Below are 26,156 nucleotides of genomic sequence, written 5' to 3' on the forward strand. Positions count from 1 at the left end.
CGGTTTCTCAGCTGCCACAGAGGATGTGTTAAAGCAGACATAAGGCCATGATATTAGAAGTATACTGCCTTGATGAAAGCCAAAATTTGAGCAATTTTTACTGTATCAGTCTTGTTTTATGGACCCTTTAACTTGGCCAATAGGACAATGCATCCTGCCATATTGCACCATCAGCCCATTTCCCCGCACGGTTTCTCAGCTGCCACAGAGGATGCATTAAAGCAGACATAAGACCATGATATTAGAGCCCTAACGAAAGCCAAATTTTACGAAAATAGATCATGCACATCCATACTCTTGTTTTCTTTACAGTAAAACTGCAGTGCCACACAAAGGAAATAGGTTATAGACAGCATACATAAACTGGAAATTGTAATGTGTAAGCAAGCAAAAAGTTTCTCAGGCGCATGTGAAAGTCTGCTCTTTTTTTTTGTTTGTTTTTTTTTTGCAAAGGTCCCTCTAGGGGCTTCATAAAAACCTGTGCTAATTGAAAGAAAACAAGTTGCAAAACAAGTTGTTTGGTGAAAATATAGCATAATGAGAGATTTAAAAGGCCCAGAACACCAAATTGGGTAAAGGATTCAACACAGCACAAGGGTTAATTTAGCGTACCAGTCTCACCGGGCAGGCCGACCCCATTGGTCAGCTGGGTCAGACTGGGGCCCGACAGCAGGCCGGGGCCCGACAGGTCGATCTTTGAGGCCTGAACCCGAAACTTATCCAGCTCCTGTGACAGCATCCCAAACTGTTCGCTCTGACTGCGGCATTTCTCCTCCAGCTCCCGAACTTTTGCCTACACAGGGTCGACATCAAGATGCAAATATTAATTCATATTCATGAGGTACTTAAATATGTTAAGAAAAGCTTGCTTGATGAAGAAATGCAGATGCTAAAAGCAATGAATGATGCACTGCAAAAGTGGGATTAGCCAATCAGATGAAATCATATGTGACATCATCTATTCAGCAGGGCAAGTCTCATGTCACATTGTAGCTTACTCGTATCAATTAAACTATGGATATTTATAAGAGCTTTCAAGCTGTCAGTTTTTGTGAACTTTAGGATATTAATCTCAAAAAATACACTAAAACTAAATTAATACAAGAATAGTTTGAGACTATAAAAAATACATTTTTTTATCATATACATCTATGTATATATACATCTCTAAGACACATGATTTGTAATTATGTAATATTACTCACTGAGGTTACTTGAGTTTACTACTTGGTGTTTGGGGTTTGTTCAAACCATAAGCTCTAATTATTTTGAAAAATTCAGACTATTCATTGTAATAGTTTTCATATATCTTAATATTTGTGTTATTGAAACCTAACTCCTATAAAATCATAAATCTGCCATGTAGGTTTTCCAGATAACAATATTAATATAATGAGTGTGCTGTAATCAACACATGTTATGTGCACAAAAAAAGTTTTTTTGTTGTTGTAAAAGACAGTAAAGCTTCATAAATAAAAGCAAAGAGTGAAGTAGAGGCAGCAGGTAAACAGTGGAGGCAAAGGAAAAGGGTTAAAGCCGTTTTGCTGAGTGTAAAATACAAGCATGTAGTAAAAGCATTTGAAACTCAAGAGGTTGAGTTTGTGAGACTACGACGAGCTAGTTTCACTTCCGGTTCTGTGGTTCAGTTTCCTGGCATACTGAGCACACAAGGCTCAAAAACAGACATTCACACACACATTAACTGGCCGACTGTCACTTGTTCAGTCACTGCTCTCAGCTCTAAAAATAAAGGGTTTCCTGTAAAACGCTCACCTCAAAAGTCACATTCAAAACTTCTGAATTCTCACAGTTCACTTGAAAATACAACGTGAAATGCATTTGCGAAAAGCTGATTAGCACCCGTCATCGAACAAATGTGCAGCCCTTCTGCACATTTAAAACACTTATTTTAGTGCTAAAAACTTTTATAGAAGTGCTTCTGTCATGCTAGAAACACACTAAAAACACCTTGTGAGCACCTTTAGCTTTGTGGTAAACTGCAAAACAGCTCTCACAAACCACACACACACACACACACGTTTGTTTCACTATATAAATGAGGACATTCCAATAGACTTCCATTGATTTTATATCAGGTTAATGATATTTTCTATGGCCTAAACCATCACAGACACACGTGCAAAGAACTAGATTTAAAGAAAAACATGTTTTGGCTGATTCATCAGTCCCTCCAGGATCTCATGGGACTTTTTTTTCTGATTTTGCAGCCTAAAATGACTGAATTTGCTGCATCTTTTCTCAAAAATTGCAGCATTTTTTGTTGTCGTTGTTTTGCAGTGAAAAGCCACCAATAATCATGATGTACTTATAATTAGTGTTAGTGACAGTAAGAGTGCAATTACCTGCGAATACTATTTTTTTTGCATATTTACTAAAATTGTGGTTTTGGCCCCCCGTGCACTAGGCAATGGTGACACCAGCAGAGAAATACAGTATACAGTATACATTTTAAATAATATAATTATTATTTCATGTTTTTATAATTTAACAATTTTATAATTGTCTGTTATAATTTTGTTTTTAAGTAATAAGAGTACTGTCATTGATTGCATACTCTAGAAATATTTAAAAAGAGCAGTGAAACAATCCAGTGAAATATTTTTTCAAATTTACTGGTGAAATCAGGCATTATAGGGAGTAGCAAATATTTGCCCTAATATAATATAATATAATATAATATAATATAATATAATATAATATAATATAATATAATATAATATAATATAATATAATATAATATAATATAATATAATATAATATAATATAATATAATATAATATAATATAATATAATATAATATAATATAATATACTTGACACATTAATATAAATATATAATATACAGTACTGTGCAAAAGTCTTAAGCCACCACCAGCTTTGTTGTTTTAGCAATGTTTTAATGACCATCCATATTCATTTTTCAGTCTCTTTATTAGAATGCAAACAGAAAATACAGGAAATACGTACACAACAAAGCAAAAATCAGTATTTAGTGTGACCTCCTGGACTTCTTCCAGTTTCTCAGAGAAGAAACTATGAGAAACATCTCATCATATTTTGAAAGTATTTTTGGCCTTCCAGTCATTTTCCGTTTCATTAAGGTTTAAGAGAGCCGCTACTGCCTGCTATTGCTCAAGTATAAGGGGAGGACAGTAAATACTTGCCATTTTAGCCTATAAAAGCTGGGTTTTTTTTCTTTTTTTCTTTTTTTTAATACTGCACAAATTTCCTGTATTTTCTGGTTATATTCTAATAAGAGACTGAGAAAGTCATTATATCATTGCTAAAACAACATCTAATGGTGGCCTAAGACTTTTGTGCAGTACTGTATATATATATATACACACACACACACACACACATTATAAATTATGCAGAGTTTGCTTGATTTTGTATTGAAATCTGTGATCGCAGAATTGCGAAATCCTGGATGGACTGATGTACAAGCCTTTTTAACTACTGAGGACCAGTAAAATGTGCTCACTTGTCAGTTTTCATAATATTTCACTATGAAAGTGAGGAAAATTGGCCCCTTACAAGTACAGTTAAACAAGTACACACACACGCTCCAGAAACTGAACCTAACTTGGCTCTAAACGGATACAAAGGGTTTTGGGCCTAATGAATGTGTTTTTGAGCAGTTCTGATACCTGCATGCAGTCCAGTGTATTCTGGTTAGCGGCCAAATAAAAGACAGAAAGAGAGAGGAAACATCATGCATTTCAAAAGCAGTCAGAACAGATATGAGTTTAGATTATTAAACGCTGCAATCCAGGACCTGTTGAACCGCATCACTGTTGATTGTATTTACTGTAAGTCCTTCAGACTCAAAATGCACAAAAAGTTTTATTTTTAGCAAGTTTTACAGTACTAGAGTGAAATACGTCTTTCTACACTCATAACACATTTTTCTAGATCAAACGCAAGGACAATCATGAAAAAAAAATCTGAGCTGCACACTCTCAGACACCAATCCACAACCTACACCTGTAGCTGAACTGGCAAAGCGCTTGCAACATCAAGATCAAGGGTTTGATTCACACTGACACTGATGTAGTGTAAAAGTTAAATGCAGTGTGAGTCACTCTGGATAAAAGAAAGTAAAAGACACCACATTCAAGAGCTGTCTAAGCAATAGAGCACTCTCAAAGCTCATTATTGCCTTGCTGAATTGTATGTCAATTTATAGCATATTGCTATTTTATTAGCATTACTGGGTCCTTATTTTTTAATATTTATGTTCTGGCAATATTGCATGTAAAACAACTCAAGGGACTTTGAAATGAAAAACCAGACTAGTAGGTGAACAGGGCCCTCTGCAGGCTGAAGATACAATCATCAGTGATGGAATTTAGAGAGAGAGAGAGACAGGAAATGCATCACATCAAACAGGAAGTGCACACGCTGTACTCTACCAGCTCTCTGTGCAATACAAGCTGCACCAGATCCTGAGAAAGACACAATTCAGTTAAACAGCGCACAAATACACAATCATTTTAACACCCCAAGCATCTTAATCAGTTTCTATCGTTCACTCATCACATCTCTTTAGTTAATGCAAATTGGTTAGTTTAAATCTATGAAATTATTATGACAAAAACAAATGCATAACAATGTGATGTGAAACTGTGAAACTCACCTCCAGCATTTGCACGACACCTTCATGTTCTCTTTTAGCAAATAACTGAGCCTGTGGAACCAGAACACACTCTTAAGTACAAAATAACACATACAAACAACATCTGATTCATCATCTACATCATCTACATATATACAGTCTATATATATATATATATATATATATATATATATATATATATATATATATATATATATGCAAAATGAACAACTGAAACACTTGTCTTTCTTTCTTCAGTCGAAAAGAAATTAAGGAAAACATTCCAGGATTTTTCTCCATATAGTGGACTTCACTGGGGTTCAACGGGTTGAAGGTCCAAATGTCAGTTTCAGTGCAGCTTCAAAGAGCTCTACATGATCCCAGACGAGGAATAAGAGTCTTATCTAGAGAAACCATCAGCCATTTTCTAAAAAAAATAAACATTATATACTTTTTAGCCACAAATGCTCGTCTTGCACTGCTCTGTGATGCTCCACGCATGACGTAACCATGTTGGAAAGGCCACGTGTGACGTAGAGCGAAAAAGTCCATCTCAACTTCCAAATTGTCCGACATCATTGTTTTACCTTTTTTTGTATAGGTTGCTTGTCTTAGTCTTTGCATGTTCGCTTTGTAAACACTGGATTGGTACTTCCGCCTATGTCACGCGTGACCTTTCCAACATGATTACGTAATGCGTGGAGCATCACAGAGCAGTGCAAAACGAGCATTTGTGGCTAAAAAGTATATAATGTTTATTTTTTGTAGAAAATGGCTGATGGTTTCTCTAGATAAGACTCTTATTCCTCGTCTGGGATCATGTAGAGCTCTTTGAAGCTGCACTGAAACTGACATTTGGACCTTCAACCTGTTGAACCCCAGTGAAGTCCACTATATGGAGAAAAATCCTGGAATGTTTTCATCAAAAACCTTCATTTCTTTTCGACTGAAGAAAGAAAGACATGAACATCTTGCATGACATGGAGTTGAGTAAATTATCAGGAAATTTTAATTGTGAAATGAACTAATCCTTTAATAAACGAGACCTGTACAGTGCTATCCTTAACTGAATATGAAAGAATGGGATTTCGCTTAGAATCAATGTCAAGAAATCATCAGAGTTCATGAATACGAAGCACAAACGTGAGACTTGTTCCCATATAAATTCTCATTAAAAGCAGAATTACTGTGATAACTGACCCGCTGAAGCCGCTTGATTTCATCCTGTTTGAACTTGAGGATTGCCAGTGCCTGTTCATGCTCCAATTCCAGCTGCTGCCTGCGATCGGCGACCTCTCGCATGTGCTGCGACAACATAAAAACACAAACCGATCACACACCGAATGCAATGCGAACCTGTGGAGAAACCGATTAAACATGTTTCTGACATGAGCGTGTTACCTTTAGGACCTGCTCTAGGTTCTCCAGCTTTGCACGGAGTCGCTGGTTCTCCTCCAAAACTGAACTATGCTGTGCGCTCAAAACACAGAGCTGTTCCTTTAGCTCCTCATTTTCAGCCTGAGACTACAGAAACACTTTATGGTTACACTGGCTTTAAATACCCAGAGAGAGCATAAACAAACTTCATTTTTGCCAACAGGTGTTAAAGAGAACCTATTATGCCCTTCTTGACGTTGTTTTGTGGATCTACTAGAACAGGTTTTCATGCTTGAATGTTCAAAAAACATAATTTTTCAGATATTTACATTGTTGCAGCTCCTCTCTTCCCAGTCTGTCAGTAACGCTCTGTTTAGTTCCTGTCTCTATGAAGCCCCTCCTTCTGAAAAGCTCAATGTGCTCTGATTGGTCGGCTGGAGCAGTGTGTTGTGATTGGTCAAGTGCTTCGAGTGTGTTTGGGAAATGTCCCGCCCCTTACCATAACCACCAGTTTCAACACACTACTAACTAACTCAACCAGGCCCCACCCTTTTATTTTGGGTGGGAATTATTTAAATGAGGAATATTGTGACATGTTTGTTCCCAAAAGAAAACTCAAGACTACAGTGAAGGTGTTTGAGGGATTTCAGAAACAGTGATGCTGATATAGAGCATAACTCCAGCTGGAGGGACTTTTTCATGCTCAAACAGCAACATTACACACTAAAGAAATGTAAAAAAGCATAAAAGGTCCTCTTTAATAACTTTATAAGTCGACTGGTGAGCGTTTCACCTGGTCAAGCAGCTGAGCCTTTCTCCTGAGGAGTTCTGCCTCCTCCACTAAGTGCTCATTTCTGCTGCGCTCGTCCACTAGCTGGTTCTCCTGTGAACACACACACACACACACACAAAGAGAGAGAGAGAGAGTTTTTCAATCTGACACACAGGAGACATGCACTGTACACATTAAACGAAGAGAATGACACTCACCAAATCGAGACATCGTTTCTGTCTCTTCCGGACCTCATGCTCAAGAACTTCACATTCTTTCCTCTTCTTGCCCAACTCACTTTCCTGCAGGAAGATCACACAGTTTGTTCAGAAACATAAATATATTCAACACATGTTAAATTTGGATAGCATTGATTTTTTTTTTAATGACTTTCACTTTCAGCTGTTCATTGTTTGTTCATGTTATTTCACAGTGCATTAAATAATGTTAACAAATACAACTCTTGATTTTAATAATGTATGAATAAATGTTGAAATTATTAATAAATTAAGAAATAAATTATTAATAAAGATTAATAAACACTGTAGAAGTATTGTTAATTCATATATACACTACCGTTCAAAAGTTTGGGATCGGTAAGATTTTTAATGTTTTTAAAAGAAGTTTCGTCTGCTCACCAAGATTGCATTTATTTAATTAAAAATACAGTAAAAACAGTAATATTGTGAACAATTATTACAATTTAAAATGACTGTTTTCTATTTGAATATATTTGACAAAGTAATTTATTCCTGTGATGCAAAGCTGAATTTTCAGCATCGTTATTCCAGTCTTCAGTGTCACATGATCCTTCAGAAATCATTCTAATATGATGATTTGCTGCTCAATAAACATTTATGATTATTTTCAATGTTGAAAACAGTTTTATATTTTTTTTTTTTCAGGATTCCTTGATGAATAGAAAGTTCAAAAGAACAGCATTTATCTGAAATACAAAGCTTCTGTAGCATTATACACTACCGTTCAAAAGTTTGGGGTCAGTAAGAATTTTTATTTTTATTTTTTTGAAAAGAAATGAAAGAAATGAATACTTTTATTCAGCAAGGATGCATTAAATCAATCAAAAGTGGCAGTAAAGACATTTATAATGTTACAAAAGATTAGATTTCAGATAAACACTGTTCTTTTGAACTTTCTATTCATCAAATAATCCTGAAAAAAAAATATTGTACACAAATATTTTGTACAATTGTACACATTAAATGTTTCTTGAGCAGCAGATCAGCATATTAGAATGATTTCTGAAGGATCATGTGACACTGAAGACTGGAGTAACGATGCTGAAAATTCAGCTTTGCATCACAGGAATAAATTACATTTTAAAATATTTTCAAATAGAAAACAGTCATTTTAAATTGTAATAATATTTCACAATATTACTGTTTTTACTGTATTTTTAATTACGTAAATGCACCTTTGGTGAGCAGACGAAACTTCTTTTAAAAACATTAAAAATCTTACCGATCCCAAACTTTTGAGCGGTAGTGTGTATATATATATATATATATATATATATATATATATATATATATATATATATATATATATATATATATATATATATATATATATATATATATACACACACATAAGGGCTGCCAAGCAATTACATTTTTACATTTTTTAATCTAATTAATTACATGATGTGGCGATTAATTATCAATAATTAATCACACATCAAATTTGGCTTGAGAAATGACCTTCAAAAGATCATTTAAATTCATTGTGTAAAGCATCAAATTACAAAAAAAGTATCTTCGGAAATAAAAATTTTATTTGATTCAAAACAGAATTTATTGCACAAACTTTTGGACCATGAGGTTGAGTCAATGATGACTGAATATCATTTTTTGGGTGAACTATACCTTTAATGTTTTATTTTTATTGATTTTGTTAATTAATATGGAATTTTTTTAAAATTAAATTATACTCTAAATAAGAAACTAAAACTGCTAGTATAATGTCTTAATGATTAAGTCATTGATTCATTGATTCATTCAATTCGTTTAAACGGCTAGTAAATGATTCTCTTTATGAATGTTCCATTGAATCATTTGATCACTCAATTTGTTCAATACTCAGATTCACTGCTTGGAGATGAACAGTTGTCTTTTTATTTTTGTTGGCAAAATTGAGCAAAAACAGACAATACTGTGTCTAAAATAACACAATATTAACTTCTTTTTTTATTGAACTGTTGTATAAAATTAGTGTCGCATTTGCACTTCTGGACAAAAATAACACTCGTGTGATATAGCTTCACTATATCATATGATGTAAACATGACTCAAATTCAAACTGGGGTATTTTGGCCCCATATCTTGTATTTTAGGGTCATTCTAACTGCATTCTATAGGCTTCACCACGCAGTGAGTTATTATATTAAGTTTATTAATCCTGCATTATATTCACCATCAATCAACTGTATGAAATGTCAGATGACCTACATAGGTCTGGGGGCGGGGCAAGAGCGTCAAATGCGTTAATAATTTTAACGTGTTATTTTTTACCGTACTTAGTTAATCTAATTAGCATGTTAAATCGACAGCCCTAAATATTCCCCTATAATTCCAGGTTTTCCATGACTGTGGAAATCCTGTGCATATTTATTTCTCATTCATTTATTTTTCCCAGGTTCCCATGAATTCAGGTACTGTGACGTTTTTGTTGGTTGGTTGTTACTTAGAGTGCAAAATCTGTGCATATAGACTATCTGATGCCTGTGATCATGTGACTCTTACCAGCAACTGAAGACGCTCTTCTGTGGTCTGCTCTTCCTGGTGGGTGGAGCTTGTGCCCTGTTCGGGCTTTACATTTGTTTCGGACTCCTCCCCCTCTGCAGGAGTCTCCTCCCCCTTAACTGGGGCCTCATCTACTACTGTGGGCGGGGTTTCAAATGCAACCTGCCAGTAAAAAAAAAAAAAAAAAAAAAAAGATTTGCATTTATAAACTGCAACCAAACATGCAGCAGCAGTGGGTCATGCTACACCATGTTAAGAATTTAACATTGAAAATCATATACTGATTACAAACCCCTGAATCAAAAATATCAAATTCTCATAATGCAGCAATGAAAACCATCCTGCTCAGATAAAGTACAATGAATTTGGGATTAAAACAAACAAATAAATAAATAAATGCATGAAACAAACATTACCATGATATATACTTACAACTGTACTTTATCATTTAAATAAATAAACACATTTTACAATAATGACAAAGGGGGGACATGTTTTTTTATCCAAGTCAATAATTTGTTATGAAAATAGTAAAGCAAAAATTCTTCAAGTCGACATGACATGCAATTCTTTTTAGGTCCAAAATGTGACCTATTTCTGAGTGAAACTGCATATTCAAAAACAAAAACACTGACATTTCTTCACAGTTTTCATGAGATTTGCCTTTCTACTTTTAGGCCATTTAGCTATTTTTTTTGTTTGAACATCAGTCATGGGAAAAGATGACATTTGGCCTCAGCTCGTCTTTACTCAGAGGGTCAAGGGTCAAATGCCTTAGTGGCTAATTTTAGTGGCCATACCTACTTATGCTCTAAGTGGAACTATTCCACTGTGGCCAAAGCCACGACCTGGTAACAGGATCAAAGAGCCAACGCAGCACAGCCGGGACCGAGAGTCGTTCGTTAGCCATGTCAGCATTCAGATGCTGCCGCAGACTCATTAGCATATCACACTCTCACTTACTGGCCAACAGACCAAATGTTAGAAGTTATACAGGTTATATTCATGACGTCTACTGAAACAGATCCATAACGAGGATAACGTGTCTGTTTGTGCATGTGTAAGATCTGTAAAGTTACAAAGCTCATCAGTTGTACTGTATAGTCAACGCCGGCTGTATACAAAGACTGAAACGTTCTGATCAAGTCGTTCTTGCAAAGTTGGTTCCGATCGGCTTGATTATACACATTCTCAGAATCCGACTCGGGCTCGAATTGATATGGTAAAACCAGTTATATTATTATAAACTGTGTTTACAAGCTGAAGCTCACGATTATGATAATGGAGTGTTACATTTCCGACATGTCTGAGGTGTTTAGCCAATCACAATGCACTGGGTCTGCTGGCCAATCAGAACACTCTAAGCTTTTCAGAAGGAGGGGCTTTGTAGAAATCAATGCGTTTCAGACAGACTGGAAATAGAGGAGCTGCAATAATGTACAGTATGTGAAAAATAATGGGTTAAAAATAAAAATAAAAATAAAAAATGCTGGGTTAAAAACAACCCAAGTTGGGTTGAAAATGAACAAACCCAGCGGTTGGGTTGTTTTAACCCAGCGATTGGGTTAAATGTTTGCCCAACCTGCTGGGTAGTTTTATTTAACTCAATTGTTTAAAAATTACTGTATTTCTTGCTTAAAATGAACCCAAAATATGTTGGGAATTAACATTTACTAATGTTTGATAAATAAACATTTATTAATAAGTTTAATTAATAACAATACACATTTATTAAATTGCTTATTAATAAATGTTCGCCTTTTGATTATTATTGTTGCCTCTAGTAATTATGTGTCTGATTTTTAAATTCCAACTTATTTTGGGTTCATTTTAAGTCATTTTAGTTGGGTTAAATAAAATTGATCAGCAGGTTTGGCAAACATTTAACCCAATCACTGGGTTTGTCCATTTTTAACCCAACTTGGGTTGTTTTTAACCCAGCATTTTTTAGTGTGAACTTAAAGCCTGTATGTAGAATGCATTGTAAAGGTATATATATAAATAATGTACACAATAATGCGTTACATATTTTCATAAATAATTATAATCAAAGTTAAAATGCATCTGTAGATTCCTTGTTACATCTGAAATTGGTTGTTTATCATGTTTTAATGCAATATACTTTGTTCAAGGAATAGATAAGTATTATAATGTATTGTGTTTACAATTATTCATGAGACCTTACAATGCATTATAAGATGCATTATCAAATACTTTTATAATACATTATATATAAAGGCTTCAATTTAAGTATTACCAATGAGATTTCATAAGAATCTGTAATACACAATGTAAGTGACAGTAAAAAGCAAACACAGGAATGCAAAATGATGAATCTGCTTAAACCGTTCATGATCGGCAGCATAAAAACCTTCATTAGCTCTAATTGAAGGCTTATCACACGCTAGTCCACATACAGCTGAAATCTGTCATCCGTGGACGCCTAAATAACCAAAACGGTTCACTTGATGAATTAATCAAGCAGAACTGAGTGAAGACTTCTTTTTTTTTGTCATTAGGGATCTTATTAGCATCTCTCTTCCTAAACTCAATGAACATTATCATTTATTATTTAAAATGCAAAAAATATAATAATTCTGTAGTGAAGGGAAAGTTTCACAATTGCACAAATGTCGAGAATCTAATATATGCCTTATAATAATCAATAATCATATCATGTTGATGTCTGATGAAGGTCTTTTGATGAAGATAATTATAGTCAAGTCACATTTATTTCTATAGCTCTTTAAACAATACAGATCATTTCAAAGCAGCTTTGCATTAATGAACACGATAACAGTATTAAAGGGGTCATGAATTGAGAATTCAAATTTTCCTTGATCTTTTGACATATAAGAGGTCATCGTGCTATAAGAATATCCTGTAAGTTTCAGAATTGAAAACTTTCTTGTTAGTCCTATAAAAGCGTTTATTGACACCAGGCCCAGCGAACGACTCGTCCCGGATGTACCTAGATAGGTGAAACCCCGCCTCCGCAGAAGAAATCAACGCCTACTTCATCATTGCAACATTAGCCCCGCCCACTGGTGTGTCAGTGAGATGAGGAGGAGAGAAGAGCGATACAGGACTAAAATAACATTACCTTTCAAAGGATCCTAATGCAGGAATATGGTTATTTATTTTCAACAATGTGAATATCTCAGTTGAGCTTTATTTATTTGTATTCGGTTCATTTCACTGTGGATTCTTTGGTAAATCAATCGCATTTCGGTGCAAACAGACTTTTACGATATGGACTCGACAGTAATGCAACAACATGTCAGTAACTGTGTTCATTCTAATGCCTGATCTGATATTAATGATTCATGTACAGTCAGATGATCTTTGTGTGTGTGTCAGTAAATCAAACCAGTGACTAAACGACCAACTTCAGGTTGTTTCTGGAGGATGAAAATAATATTATTTAAAGGGTGATTCAATTATATATATAGAAAGCGAACAAAGAACGCTCCATTTACAATCGCTGGAGCTGTCAATCAAACAGCATGAGTTTATCAGTGACTGAGTTCTGGACTCACACCAAAACTCCTGTTTTATTCAACGAATCTCTTAGTTACATTGAGTTTGCACTGTTACGTTGAAAGCATTTGTTAGTGTGCAGAAATTGAGTGGCAATGACAAGATCACTGTTTTCATGAGCTCAACAACATGTCTGTGATCGGCTACAATGTTCATCACTGCAACCTTTCATGCCACGATCTAAATATAATGCCACAGATCTAAATGTAATGCTTTTCATGATTAGTTAACCTTTTTCATTAGAAAAAGATGTTAGCCAATCACAGCAGTGGGCATTTACACTGAAGTCTCACAGCAGACACGCCCCTTAAAACAGCGTTCAAATCAAAGGGCTGAAATCAGGGTAGGAAAAATGCCTTTTATTTCTAAATTATGACAATTTTTAATGTAAGAAGCATACTAACATTATAAGTGCATCCCAGGAAACGTTATAAAACAATAAAACGATGCAGTTCATGAGCCCTTTAATGTTCCAAAGTTCTTCAATTATGAAACAAATACAATTTTAGCTGTAAAGCAGCTCTGCAGAAGACAATAGTATCATTATAATCAAATTAATAAATACAAAGAAATAAGGTCTATGTTTGTGGAGTGAATGTTGCACTTTTCTTCTAAAGTTTGTGATTTGTATTGTCTGAGTTAAAACTCCTCTAGAGTTGTTTGAGCATCTGCCTTTTATGTTTGATTTGAACTGACACACAGCTTGCAGATGGAGTTTTAATGCATGAAATGATCTGACGTTTGAAGGAAACAAGTAAAAGCGCAGGAGTGGCATTTAGCCAGTTTACCAGGCTCACATTCCAACGTCCCTGAAACACCCGTATAATGACAGATTTGTGCGTCCACTTTTAATTAAACTGCCAGTCACATGCAGCTGCAATATTTATCAGTTGGGAAACGCTGGGTAGACAAGACACTCCAGGAGAATAGGTTAAAAAAAACTCCATAGATTCCCCATTCGATAAATGTCAGTACATTAAAGGGGATCTATAATGCCCCTTTCACAAGATGTAATATAAGTCTCTGGTGTCTCCAGAATGTGCCTGTGAAGTTTCAGTTCAAAATACTCCACAGATCATTTATTATAGCTTGTCAAATTTTCCCCAAAACACACCGTTTTTGTGTGTCACTTTAAATGCAAATGAGCTGCTGCTCCCCGCCCCCTTTCCAGAAGAGGGCGGAGCTTTAACAGCTCAACAACAACAAAGCTGGAGAATCTCACGCAGCCAAAATGAGGATCGTCAGTAACGGTGTTGTTGTGTGTTCTCGGGGGCGGGGTTTATGTAAATTTTGGGGTTTGTGATGAAGCTTGTTGTAGTCCCTACCAGTCATTTGTTGTAGTCCTTAAGTTTGAACGTCGTAACTTTGCAGATGTTTTTTATGCTCAAACAGCAACATTACACACTAACTAAAGTTAAATAAGTGAAATCATAATCAAAGACCCCTTAATTTACTGATATGGATATTTTTCTTACAAAAACGCATCACTTTGCTTCAAAAGGCCTTTATTAACCCTCTGGAGTCGTATAGATTACTTTTATGATGGATGGATGTGCTTTTTTGGGCTTCAAAATCTCAGCCACCATTCACTCCCATTATAAAGCTTGGAAGAGGCAGAATATTTTTTAATATAACTCTGATTGTGTTTGACTGAAAAAAGAAAGTCATATACACCAAGGATGGCTTGAGGGTGAATAAATCATGGGATAATTTTCATTTTTGTGTGAATAAATCCTTTAAGACAATGGTTTTATATTACAAGTTTTCTGAAATGTTATGTTTAAATATCTAAATATGCTGTAATTTACATACATTTCCAGAACATAAATCTGAACATTATATAAAGCTTTTTTTGACATATAATAGATTAAAGATTTTTACAAAAAGAATTATGTATTTCGCTATAACTCCCAAAAAAATATTTTCACCATGTTAAATATATTTCAGGTGAATGATATATGAACAAACACTTCAGAATATAGATAGTAAAGTTTGGTGTGTGTAAAGCTGCTGAAGTTTCTGACTCAAACTCACCGCCTACAGATACTCACAGATACAGATTGTAACTGAAATCTACAGATGCAAAGTGTAATAATATAAACACTTAAAAGTATATTTTGGATGTTTTCATTCCACTAGTCTGAAAGAAGATTGTTATAGAAAAGAAATAGCCCAAAATTTACCAGTGCATTAAAAAATACATGGGTTTGGCTGAAAGAGTCTCATAAACACTGTATTGAAGTTACGAACAGGTCTGTGTGTGTGTGCATGTGCGAGTTCAGTGTTCATGTGATCCAAAAAAGACACTAAATATAAGATAATGATAGAGAACGTAATTAAAAAAAGACTTTGTTCATGTCTCAGCCATGATCCACAACATGCTACTTGCTATTGCTAGTCACTGACAGGTTGAATTGTACCGAGGAGTTCAATCTACAGAGTTTCATTATTAGACAAAAATAGACAAGTAACAACTTTTAGTAACACACTAGGATATAGATATAAGCCTCAAAGCTAACATGCATGAACGAAAAGCCACAAAACTACCATTCTGATTTCATGGGGTCGTGTGAGAGCATTCATACTGACATTACAAGTTAAACTGCCTCATATCAGGCCTGCTGGTGACTAAAGCTAACATCCTATACAGCTGCACCTTTAAGACTCAAATAAACCGATCTGAAACCGAACCTTGGGTTTAAGCCGTATTTCATCAAGCCTGTGGCTGCGCTAAGGCGGTTCGACCCCATACGCCGGCCTGCGTTGGCTATAAGCACATTGCTGTAATCCCCGTGGACTACTGAAACGGGTAACTGGATCACTTCTTTAAAAAGCACCTTAATGGATTGGCCTGCCTGCCGCTGGTTTTCTTCTATAGCACATGCATCAAATGCATTGACACTGAGAGCTTTATCTGTCAGCATGCATCTCTTTTGCTATTGCAAAATTTGTCTGTCGGCACCAGTTGGCACCAAACTCCCACATCTGGCCGAGCCGAATCACTTTAAAACACTACGTTTTGTAAAGCGTCATCCGAACTAGGCCTAAAAGTGCCTCTTCTGCAGCTCTGTGCTCATGCACACTAATGCATGCATACGATCTGTCACCGAATCCAAGCCGGAAGGGCCGTAATCATACGCTGGCGATGACAGGACAGGTGAGTGTTATAATCTGTCCCGCACTGTCGGCACGCGCGCACAGACTCTTCAACCTCTTATAACACATGCATGTTACATCATTGCGCCATTCATGCAACTACAGGAACTAAGGAAACTACAATCTGTATATCTGACACACACACACACACCTACCCCTCTCCTGTGAGCTGACGGAAAGAGAAGTGTCCGCGTGTGGACGGCTCTCTGACTGCGGGAATCTTTGGTTTGCTTTGGGCCGAAGTCGTAGCTACCATCCAAAACCCTCTCAACGCTACCACGGCAACAGGCAGAGGATTATGGGACCGTACCATTCTGCTGTCAAAGGGGATTAGAGCGCACACAACATGGCCCCTTTCTTTCCCTGAGTGTGTGTGTGTTTGTGTGTGTGTGTGTGTGTCGCAAATGACCAGATTACCCGTACTGGCATTCTCATCCAGAGACGGCTTTACAGAGACGATGGGGACGACTGAGATTGAAACTTCAATGGTCAGTAAATTGGGCATATTCTCATTCTATCTGTTAATATGCAACAAAAATTCTGCAACATACACTAGCAGTCCAAACTTTGGACACATTTCACTAACTAACCTCAGGTTGAAGCCTTTGGCACACAAATGTGCACATGCACACACAACTGCAGAATGGTGATATTTTCTGCACCATTATTGCAGAATTTATGACTGTTTTTCCAAACACTCCTACTGCACCTTCTGCTCTGCCCCTGACTGCTATTGGTCACCAAACAGATAGTCCCGTCCCCAACTCACATCATTGGTTGAGTCAGAGATGAGTGTTAAACTGGTATGCATGATGATGCAAAATGGGAAAGCATTTTCACATCCAAAATAAACACATACACAAACATACACATATGAACACGCACACACAAACATGCACGCACGCACACACACACAAACATACATGAACACGTGCACACATGCAAGCACACATATGAGAACATGCACACACACAAAGACACACAAACACATAAATGAACACACGCACAAACATACATACATACATACATACATGAACATGCACACACACAAACTCATATGAAAATGCACACACACATACACGAACAAATGCGCGCACACATAAACATATGCGCACACACACACACGAACACATGCGCATGCACACACAAACACACATGCCACACACACACAAACACACATGCCACACACACACACACAAACATATGTACACACACACACACACACAAACACTTATACATAAACACGTGCACACACACATACACAAACATACATGAACACACATACATGAATACACACACGAACACACATACATGTACACACGTGCGCACACAAACACATACATGAACACATACACACACACAAACACACATACATGTACACACGCACGCACACAAACACATACATGAACACACACACAAACACATATGTACACACGTGCACACAAACACATACATGAACACACACACACACACACACACACATGTACAAAAACATGTGCACACAAACACATACATGAACACACACAAACACATACATGTACACGCGCGCACACAAACACACACAAGCACACACACACAAACACATGCACACAAACACATACATGAACACACACACAAACACACAAACACACATACATGTACACACGTGCGCACACAAACACATACATGAATACATACACACACACAAACACACATACATGTACACGTGCACGCACACAAACACATACATGGACACATACACACAAACACACATACATGTACACACGCACGCACACAAACACATACATGAACACACACACACAAACACACAAACACACATACATGTACAATCACGTGCACACAAACACATACATGAACACACACACAAGCACACACACAAACACACGCACACAAACACATACATGAACACACATAAACACACATACATGTACACACGTGCACACACGTGCACACATACATGAACACACACACACATGTACAAACACGTGCACACAAACACATACATGAACACACACACAAGCACACACACACACAAACACACGCACACAAACACATACATGAACACACATAAACACACATACATGTACACACGCGCGCACACAAACACATACATGAACACACATACAAACACATACATGTACACGCGCACACAGATACATGAACACGCACAAACACATGAAAATGCACACACATTCACAAACACATACATGAACACATGCACGCACACACACACATACATAAACGCGTACATACACACACGAACACACATACATGAACACACATACATGAACACACACATATACAAACACTCATACATGTACACGAACACACACATACGCAAACACATACATGAACACACGCGCACACAAACACATGAACATATGCGCACACAAACACACATGAACACGCGCAACACATACATGAACAGACGTGTACACACACACACAAACACACATACATGAACACACAAACACATACATACATGAATACATGTGCGCGCACACACAAACACACACACACACAAACAAATACGCGCACACACACACACACATACACAAACACTCATACATGAACACATACATGAACACATGCACACTTTTTGTACATCTATCTTTGTGAGGACATTCATTGACACAATGCAATCTCCAGCTCCTTACTCTAACCCTACCCATCACAACAAAGAACCTAACCCGAACCCTTACCCTAAATCTACCCTTGACCTAGTTATATCCTGATCCCTAAAAACAAGCCTTGACCCTCAAACAGGCCTTTAGAGGCTACCAGAATGTGAGGACTGACCAAAATGTTCTCACTTTACTCTCTTTGACCTCACTCCAATGGCCTAAAACTCAAACCGCTCAAACCGCTCCACATAAAGGTAGTTGTAGAAACACACACAATCACACACACACACACACACACACACACACACAGTGTTGGGTTCAGTACATAGAGCTGCTCATTAGCTAGTATTACAGATTATGGTGTAGTCCATTACGTAAGAGCAGAAACAACATTCATACCAGTGTAAACACAAAATAAGCCCTGAAAACAGGAACAGAGTCGTCATGAACACATGTACAATCCGACTCCTTCACAGAGGAAGAGACTCCATCCAGGAAAGAGTCCTCTAGATATCCATTTATATCAATGACACATAAGAGCGCAGAAAGACGGTGGAGCAGTAATGGCATTATGACAGTTCACCAGTGGATTGAGAGGATTAAACCAGGATGGTTAGTATGGAAGGCGGTCTGGCGGAAGCTGGATATTTTACTTCACAGCTTGTTAAATATGGATATTTTTCTTACATAAACGCATCGCTTCGCTTCAGAAGGCCTTTATTAACCCTTCGGAGCCGTGTGGAGTACGTTTATGATGGATGGATGCGGATGGAGACACTTTCTTGAGCTTATACCCGTTGATCTTAATCAATGCCATTACAAAGCTCGGATGCATCAGGATATTTATTAAAATATCTCAGATTGTGTTCAACAGAAAGTCATATACACCTGGAATGGCTTGATTGTGAGTAAAGCTTGGGCTAATTTTCATTTGAAAGTGAACTAATCCTTTAATATTTAATATTTGGCCAGTTCTTTACGATAGAAATGCTACCGCCACTGTAATTTCTTGAACAAGAACGTGTGGACATGTACAGTGAGGGTTTAAACTTTTATTTTGAAATTGTGATGATTAGTAGCATTTATTTATTTAACCGAATCACAGCCTTTGTGATTTCACAATAGCACTATGCTATATTATGATTTTTGGTTTTAATATATCATGCAGCCTTTGAAAGCTGTGTAATAATGCGGTTCATGGATTCTCGTCTGTAGAATAATGGATTAAAAAAATATTGATGTCTTTCACAATAAACATATCAAAGAGTGATTATTTTTGCTCAATGTTTGTGATAGCACTTACCCTGTCCTGTCTCTCTGAAGGGATTTCTGCTATGGCACTGCTGGAGGTGACAGACAGCTGTCTCTGCAGACGCAGCACCTCCTTCTGAGACTCCTTCAGGAGACGCTCGAACTCGCTGACTCCCACAGGACCCTGAGCGAGACATGGAGAGCTATCACAGACAACCGTTCACACCTTCACAGTTCCAGAAGCACCTTGTTTTGCAGATCACTTAAATAGAATCATTTAGATTCTGTGCCAGTTTAATGCATATGTATTTAAAAGCGTGTGTTCAGTAAATGCTGACTATGTGCAGTACATGACATCTCCAGCAGGTGGAGACATGAGTCATAATAATGAAAATGCGAGAGGGAACCTAGAGCTGAAATATAAGGTCATATATTCTGAGACCTGAAATATGAGAGCAAAGGCACAGAAATCAAGCTATATACTTGGTAATTATTCCAGTTGTTTGGACATTTTAATAAAAACCCAAAAAACAATATGAACAAAAGAACAGATCCATTCTAAAATAATAATAATAATAATAATAATAATAATAATATCGAATCTAATTCTGTTGTAAAATAACCTAATAAAATAAAAATAATACTAAAATAAATCAAATAAAAAAATAAAGTACATTTAAAAATAAAATAATAAAATAAAAGTAATCTAATCTAATCTGATTTTGATGCAAAATAACCTAATAATAATAAAATAAAATGAATTTAAAAATAAAATAAAAAATAATTTATTTAATCTAATCTGATTCTGATGCAAAATAACCTAATTAAATAAAGAAAATAACAATAAAATGAAATAAATTAAAAAATAAAAATTAAAAAATAAAAATAAATTAAAAATAAAATAAAATCTAATCTAATCTGATTCTGATGCAAAATAACCTAATAAAATAAAATAATAAAATAAATAAAAAATAAAATGAATTAAGAAAATAATAAAATAAATGTAATCTAATTTGATTCTGATTCAAAATAACCTAATAAAAAAATATAAATAAAATAAAATAAAATAAAATAAAATAAATAAAAAATGACTATGGATGACTAAAATGTCTTGGCAAAAATCAATTCTTAAGAATCCAAAGATAAACATAAATAAACAAAAATCAACTTAAGTCACAGTACTAGTGTTGCTTGACTTGGCAAATATGACTAATTAAAACACATGAGGTGTGATTGTGTGATTGTGCGTACCTTCCCCTGTCCCAGCCGCGTCTCTAGCTGTCTGCACTCCTGCTGCAGTGCTGCGATCTGCTTATCTTTACACAGAAGTGTGTCTGCGTGCTGCGCCAGGTCTCTGGCTCTCTGACGGGCAAACGCACGCTTATACTGCTCCACAGCGCCCGGCTTCACCGGCATAGGGGTATTTACCTGGATTTGCAAGAACAATAAACCAGGATTTACAATTTAAAGTTTTACCAGGAATTCCTCTGTTAACACGATTATTTTAAACAAAAGCTGAAATAATGTGAGCGGACATCTTCAACAGATGCAAATATCATCGATTAACAACCTTGTAGCTCACAGTAGGTCTGTTTTTAAAAGTTTACAAGTTATCATTCAAAATCAATTTCACAATAGAGTTTTTACTTCATCAACACATATCTAAAATATTAAAACTTATGAACTATTTAAAACAGACTAAAAGACAGAATCAGCTTTAACTAGGAACAATGGGAGTGACTGTAGTCCATCTGTATGTGTGCGTGTGTGTGCTGATACAAACGGATAACAGGTGTTGTGCTGTGACCGTCAGTCATTATTACCCATGAGCATCAGAGAGCCGACAGGTGGCCACACAGGTGGACTAGAGTTACAGTGTAACACACATACAAAGGGCGAGGATTTCAGTGTCTTTATGTTTAAACTCTCTCACGTCATCATCCACTTCTCTGTGTGTAGATTCGTCTTGTGTTATAATGTAACCTTTACATCAAAAGCTCAGTGTCATTGTAAAACAGAAGGTTGTTTAACAATAGACCTGTAATGTATTTAAATAGTCACGGTCATTCAGGACAAAGTCAACACAAAACCATCAATAAAAACTATGTGGTTTGCCTTTATATCTGAGACACAAGAGAGCACTGAATGACTGTTTGAGGAGTAAACACTGGATGGGTTGGTGAGATCTGTGAAAAATTTCAACATCCAGCAAAGGCAAAAGGGCAGACCATGACTAGTTCATTAATCCAACAATGAAATAAAGGAATAGTTGCATGCATGTTATGCCTTCATAATCAGATCTCAAATAAAGTCCAACTTTAAGAGATCCCTTTACTTTTACACTGATGACTGTAATGCATTCAAGGCAAAATAACAGGTGAATAGTGTAAAAAACACAAGCAATGGTGATATCTATTAATCACAATACATTTAAGACATTTGTTTTGTATCATAAGTTTTCTGACAAATAATGCATTATCTAATTAAATATGCACTAATTTGCATACAAATCCAGAACAGAAATCTGAACACTGGATAAAGCCAGGTTCAATTATAGTTTAACCTGGCTCTTTTTATCACTCCATAAATCAGAAAATACTGTTGTCAGACAGAAATTAAAAGACATTTACCATGTTTTTAGGAATAAAATGTTATATGAATCGGTGTGTTTGGTGTGTAAAGCTGCTGAGATTTCTGACTCACCGCCTTTAAAGATATGGAATGAAATTGAAATCTACATTTGCAAATAGATAAAGTAGATTAAAAAAAGTGTATTTTGGATGTTTTCAATCCACTAGTCTGAAGGAAGACTGTTATAGATGTGAAATAGCCAAAAATCTCAAAATTGACCAGTGCATGGAAAAAACAATGGTTCTGCCTGAAGCGTCTCGCCTTAAGGACCCGATACACCCAATGTAATGTCACATCGAAGAAAATCAGGCCAAAAAGAAGTTCGTTTTGAGTTCATTTTGAGAGTTTGAAACAGTTTGCCAAAGTAAACTTTAAGGAAAAGTTTGCTCTGGCTGGTAAATGCCATCGAACTACCATCGGTCCGTGGTGATGATGCAATAGGTAGGTGTGACTCTGAGGCTCCACCTTCTTTGATGTGGAAATCCCCTTTTTCAGTGGAGCTGGTTTCGCAAGTATTTTTTCCATTAAAGAAGCCGTAGAACGTGTTTTCAAAAGATGTAATATAAGTCTAAGGTGTCCCCTGAATGTGTCTGTGAAGTTTCAGCTCAAAATACCCCATTGATTATTTTTTATTAATTTTTTTAACTGCCTATTTTGGGGCATCATTAAATATGCGCTGATTCAGGCTGCGGCCCCTTTAAATTCTCGTGCTCCCCGCCCCCGAGCTCGCGACTGCCTTAAACAGCATAAACAAAGTTCACACAGCTAATATAACCCTCAAAATGGTTCTTTACAAAGTGTTTGTCATGCAGCATGTCTAATCGCGTAAGTATGGTATTTATTTGGATGTTTACAATTGATTCTGAATGAGTTTGATAGTGCTCTGTGGCTAACGGCTAATGCTACACTGTTGGAGATATTTATAAAGAATGAAGTTGTGTTTATGCATTATACAGACTGCAAGTGTTTAAAAATGAAAATAGTGACGGCTCTTGTCTCAGTGAATACAGTAAGAAACGATGGTAACTTTAACCACATTTAACAGTACATTAGCAACATGGTAACGAAACATTTAGAAAGACAATTTACAGTACAAATATCACTAAAAATATCATGATATCATGGATCATGTCAGTTATTATTGCTCCATCTGCCATTTTTCGCTATTGTTCTTGCTTGCTTACCTAGTCTGATGATTCAGCTGTGCACAGATCCAGACGTTAATACTGGCTGCCCTTGTCTAATGCCTTGAACATGGGCTGGCATATGCAAATATTGGGGGCGTACATATTAATGATCCCGACTGTTACGTTGAGATTCGCCTGTTCTTCGGAGGTCTTTTAAACAAATGAGATTTATATAAGAAGGAGGAAACAATGGAGTTTGAGACTCACTGTATGTCATTTCCATGTACTGAACTCTTGTTATTCAACTATGCCAAGGTAAATTCAATTTTCAATTCTAGGGCATCTTTAATTTTTCCCATAGAAAAAAGTCTTAGTTAAAGAGTTAAGATGCCATGAACCAAGCCAATTGGCTATAAGGTGAATCACAACACTACAAACTTTGATTTGAAGCCAAAAAAAAAAAAAAAGATTGAAAAACTGAAAATCTAACAAAAAGTTAAACTACTTTACAAATGTTGATTATATGTATAAAAACAATATAATTTAAGTTTATTCCAAAATATGCATATGTATACAAACATTTCAGTATTTTGAGAGTTTTTTGACTCTGATTGGTGTAATTTTCTGTACAGCATCATGGGTAATGTAGTTTTTCACCAGGAATTCTACTGTTAAACATGATTGTTTTAAACATAAGCTGAAATAATGCGGATAGATAATAGGTAGGTGTGGCTTTGAGGCTCCGCCTTCTTTGACGTGGAAATCTTCTACGGTTCAATTCTTCTGTTCAGTCCCTCGAGGTCAGATGTTCGTCAGTAAAAACATGAAGACACTGGAGAGCCGCTTTATAGTAGAAAATGTAGTTGTAATTCTAATTGAAAGCAACACTGACACTGTTTTTCATGTTTAATACTGTAAAGCTGCTGCTTTTAAACAATCTAAAAGTGGTATATAAATAAACGGAACGTGACTTTACCGGAGTGCCGAATCGCAAACAAATTCACATCACTATGATCAGATGCTTTCTGAACTGCTGTTTTCTCACTGCTGTCATTTTGGTTGTGTGTTTACTGTGTTATTGAGAGGAAAGCGCAGCACATATTTACATATTCAGCGTGGACGGTCTTGGGATGTTTGTTAACAGTATATCACTGCATAGGTATTTCAACTTCTTTTTACCCCAAAATGAAGAACACAAAAGAAGTTCGCCGTGAGTATATTGGGACCTTTAAAGTGCTAAAAAATACACTCCACACCCTCCATGATATGAAACTAGCTGAAGATGTCTAAAATAAGTACGCACCACTTTCAGATTGGCTTCCTGCAGTTTTCGCGCTCTCTCCTCCAGACGCTTGGCGATGACGGCGAGTTCGGTGTTCTTCTTCCTCAACCTCTTCACCTTCTCCTCCGTCTCTGGAGAACTGCTCTTCCTCTGAGGAAACACCGATATTGGACAAGAGAGAGAGAATTTGAGAGATGGAAAACGAGATTTAAGATTGATCAAAGTGGTGAAATATAAAGCAAAGCTCATTTTGTATATATTAAAAAAAAAAGTACATTAAACACTCACGTTGCACCACAGGAATATTCATGTAAACCGCTAACAAACTAAAATGTGATTAAATATGATGAATATCTTAAAGGGCTCATATTATGAGACGATAGATAGATAGATAGATAGATAGATAGATAGATAGATAGATAGATAGATAGATAGATAGATAGATAGATAGATAGATAGATAGATAGATAGATAGATAGATAGATAGATAGATAGATAGATAGATAGATAGATAGATAGATAGATGGAATGACGGAATGATAGATGGAACAACAGATAGAATGACAAAACGATGGATGATGATGGATGTATGGATGGTAGATAGAACGATAGATAGAACGATAGAACGATAGATAGATAGATAGATAGATAGATAGATAGATAGATAGATAGATAGATAGATAGATAGGATGGATAGATACGATGGATGGATGGATGGATGGGTAGATAGAACGATGGATGGATGGAATGACAGAATGATAGATAGATAGATAGATAGATAGATAGATAGATAGATAGATAGATAGATAGATAGATAGATAGATAGATAGATAGATAGATAGATAGACAGATAGACAAAACAATGGATGATGGATGGATGTATGGATGGGTAGATAGAACGATGGATGAAAGAACGACAGATAGAGAGAACGCTGGATGGATGGAACGACAGAACAAGATAGAGCGATAGATAGATAGATAGATAGATAGATAGAT

At 36.1% G+C, this 26,156-nt stretch overlaps 1 protein-coding gene across 5 annotated transcripts in view; it reads right to left on the reverse strand.

Annotated features, from left to right (window-relative positions):
- Positions 1–26,156, reverse strand: part of LOC125266295 (peripheral-type benzodiazepine receptor-associated protein 1) — a 130,342-nt gene that overhangs the window by 39,279 nt on the left and 64,907 nt on the right. For 2 of the 5 annotated variants that reach the window (XM_048186820.1, XM_048186821.1), the window contains exons 5-15: positions 25,182–25,310; positions 21,372–21,548; positions 20,173–20,304; positions 9,550–9,711; positions 7,006–7,089; positions 6,809–6,898; positions 6,040–6,162; positions 5,839–5,943; positions 4,660–4,710; positions 4,436–4,468; positions 613–793 (exon numbers count right to left, since the gene is read on the reverse strand). In XM_048186820.1, the coding sequence (XP_048042777.1) occupies positions 613–793; positions 4,436–4,468; positions 4,660–4,710; positions 5,839–5,943; positions 6,040–6,162; positions 6,809–6,898; positions 7,006–7,089; positions 9,550–9,711; positions 20,173–20,304; positions 21,372–21,548; positions 25,182–25,310 (1,267 nt within the window). Of the gene's footprint in view, positions 1–612; positions 794–3,670; positions 3,692–4,435; positions 4,469–4,659; positions 4,711–5,838; positions 5,944–6,039; positions 6,163–6,808; positions 6,899–7,005; positions 7,090–9,549; positions 9,712–20,172; positions 20,305–21,371; positions 21,549–25,181; positions 25,311–26,156 lie in introns of all 5 variants that reach the window. The other 3 variants (XM_048186822.1, XM_048186819.1, XM_048186818.1) reach the window with 2 other exon arrangements.

This window comes from Megalobrama amblycephala, linkage group LG4 (assembly GCF_018812025.1).
Source record: "Megalobrama amblycephala isolate DHTTF-2021 linkage group LG4, ASM1881202v1, whole genome shotgun sequence".
Lineage (NCBI taxonomy): Eukaryota > Metazoa > Chordata > Actinopteri > Cypriniformes > Xenocyprididae > Megalobrama > Megalobrama amblycephala.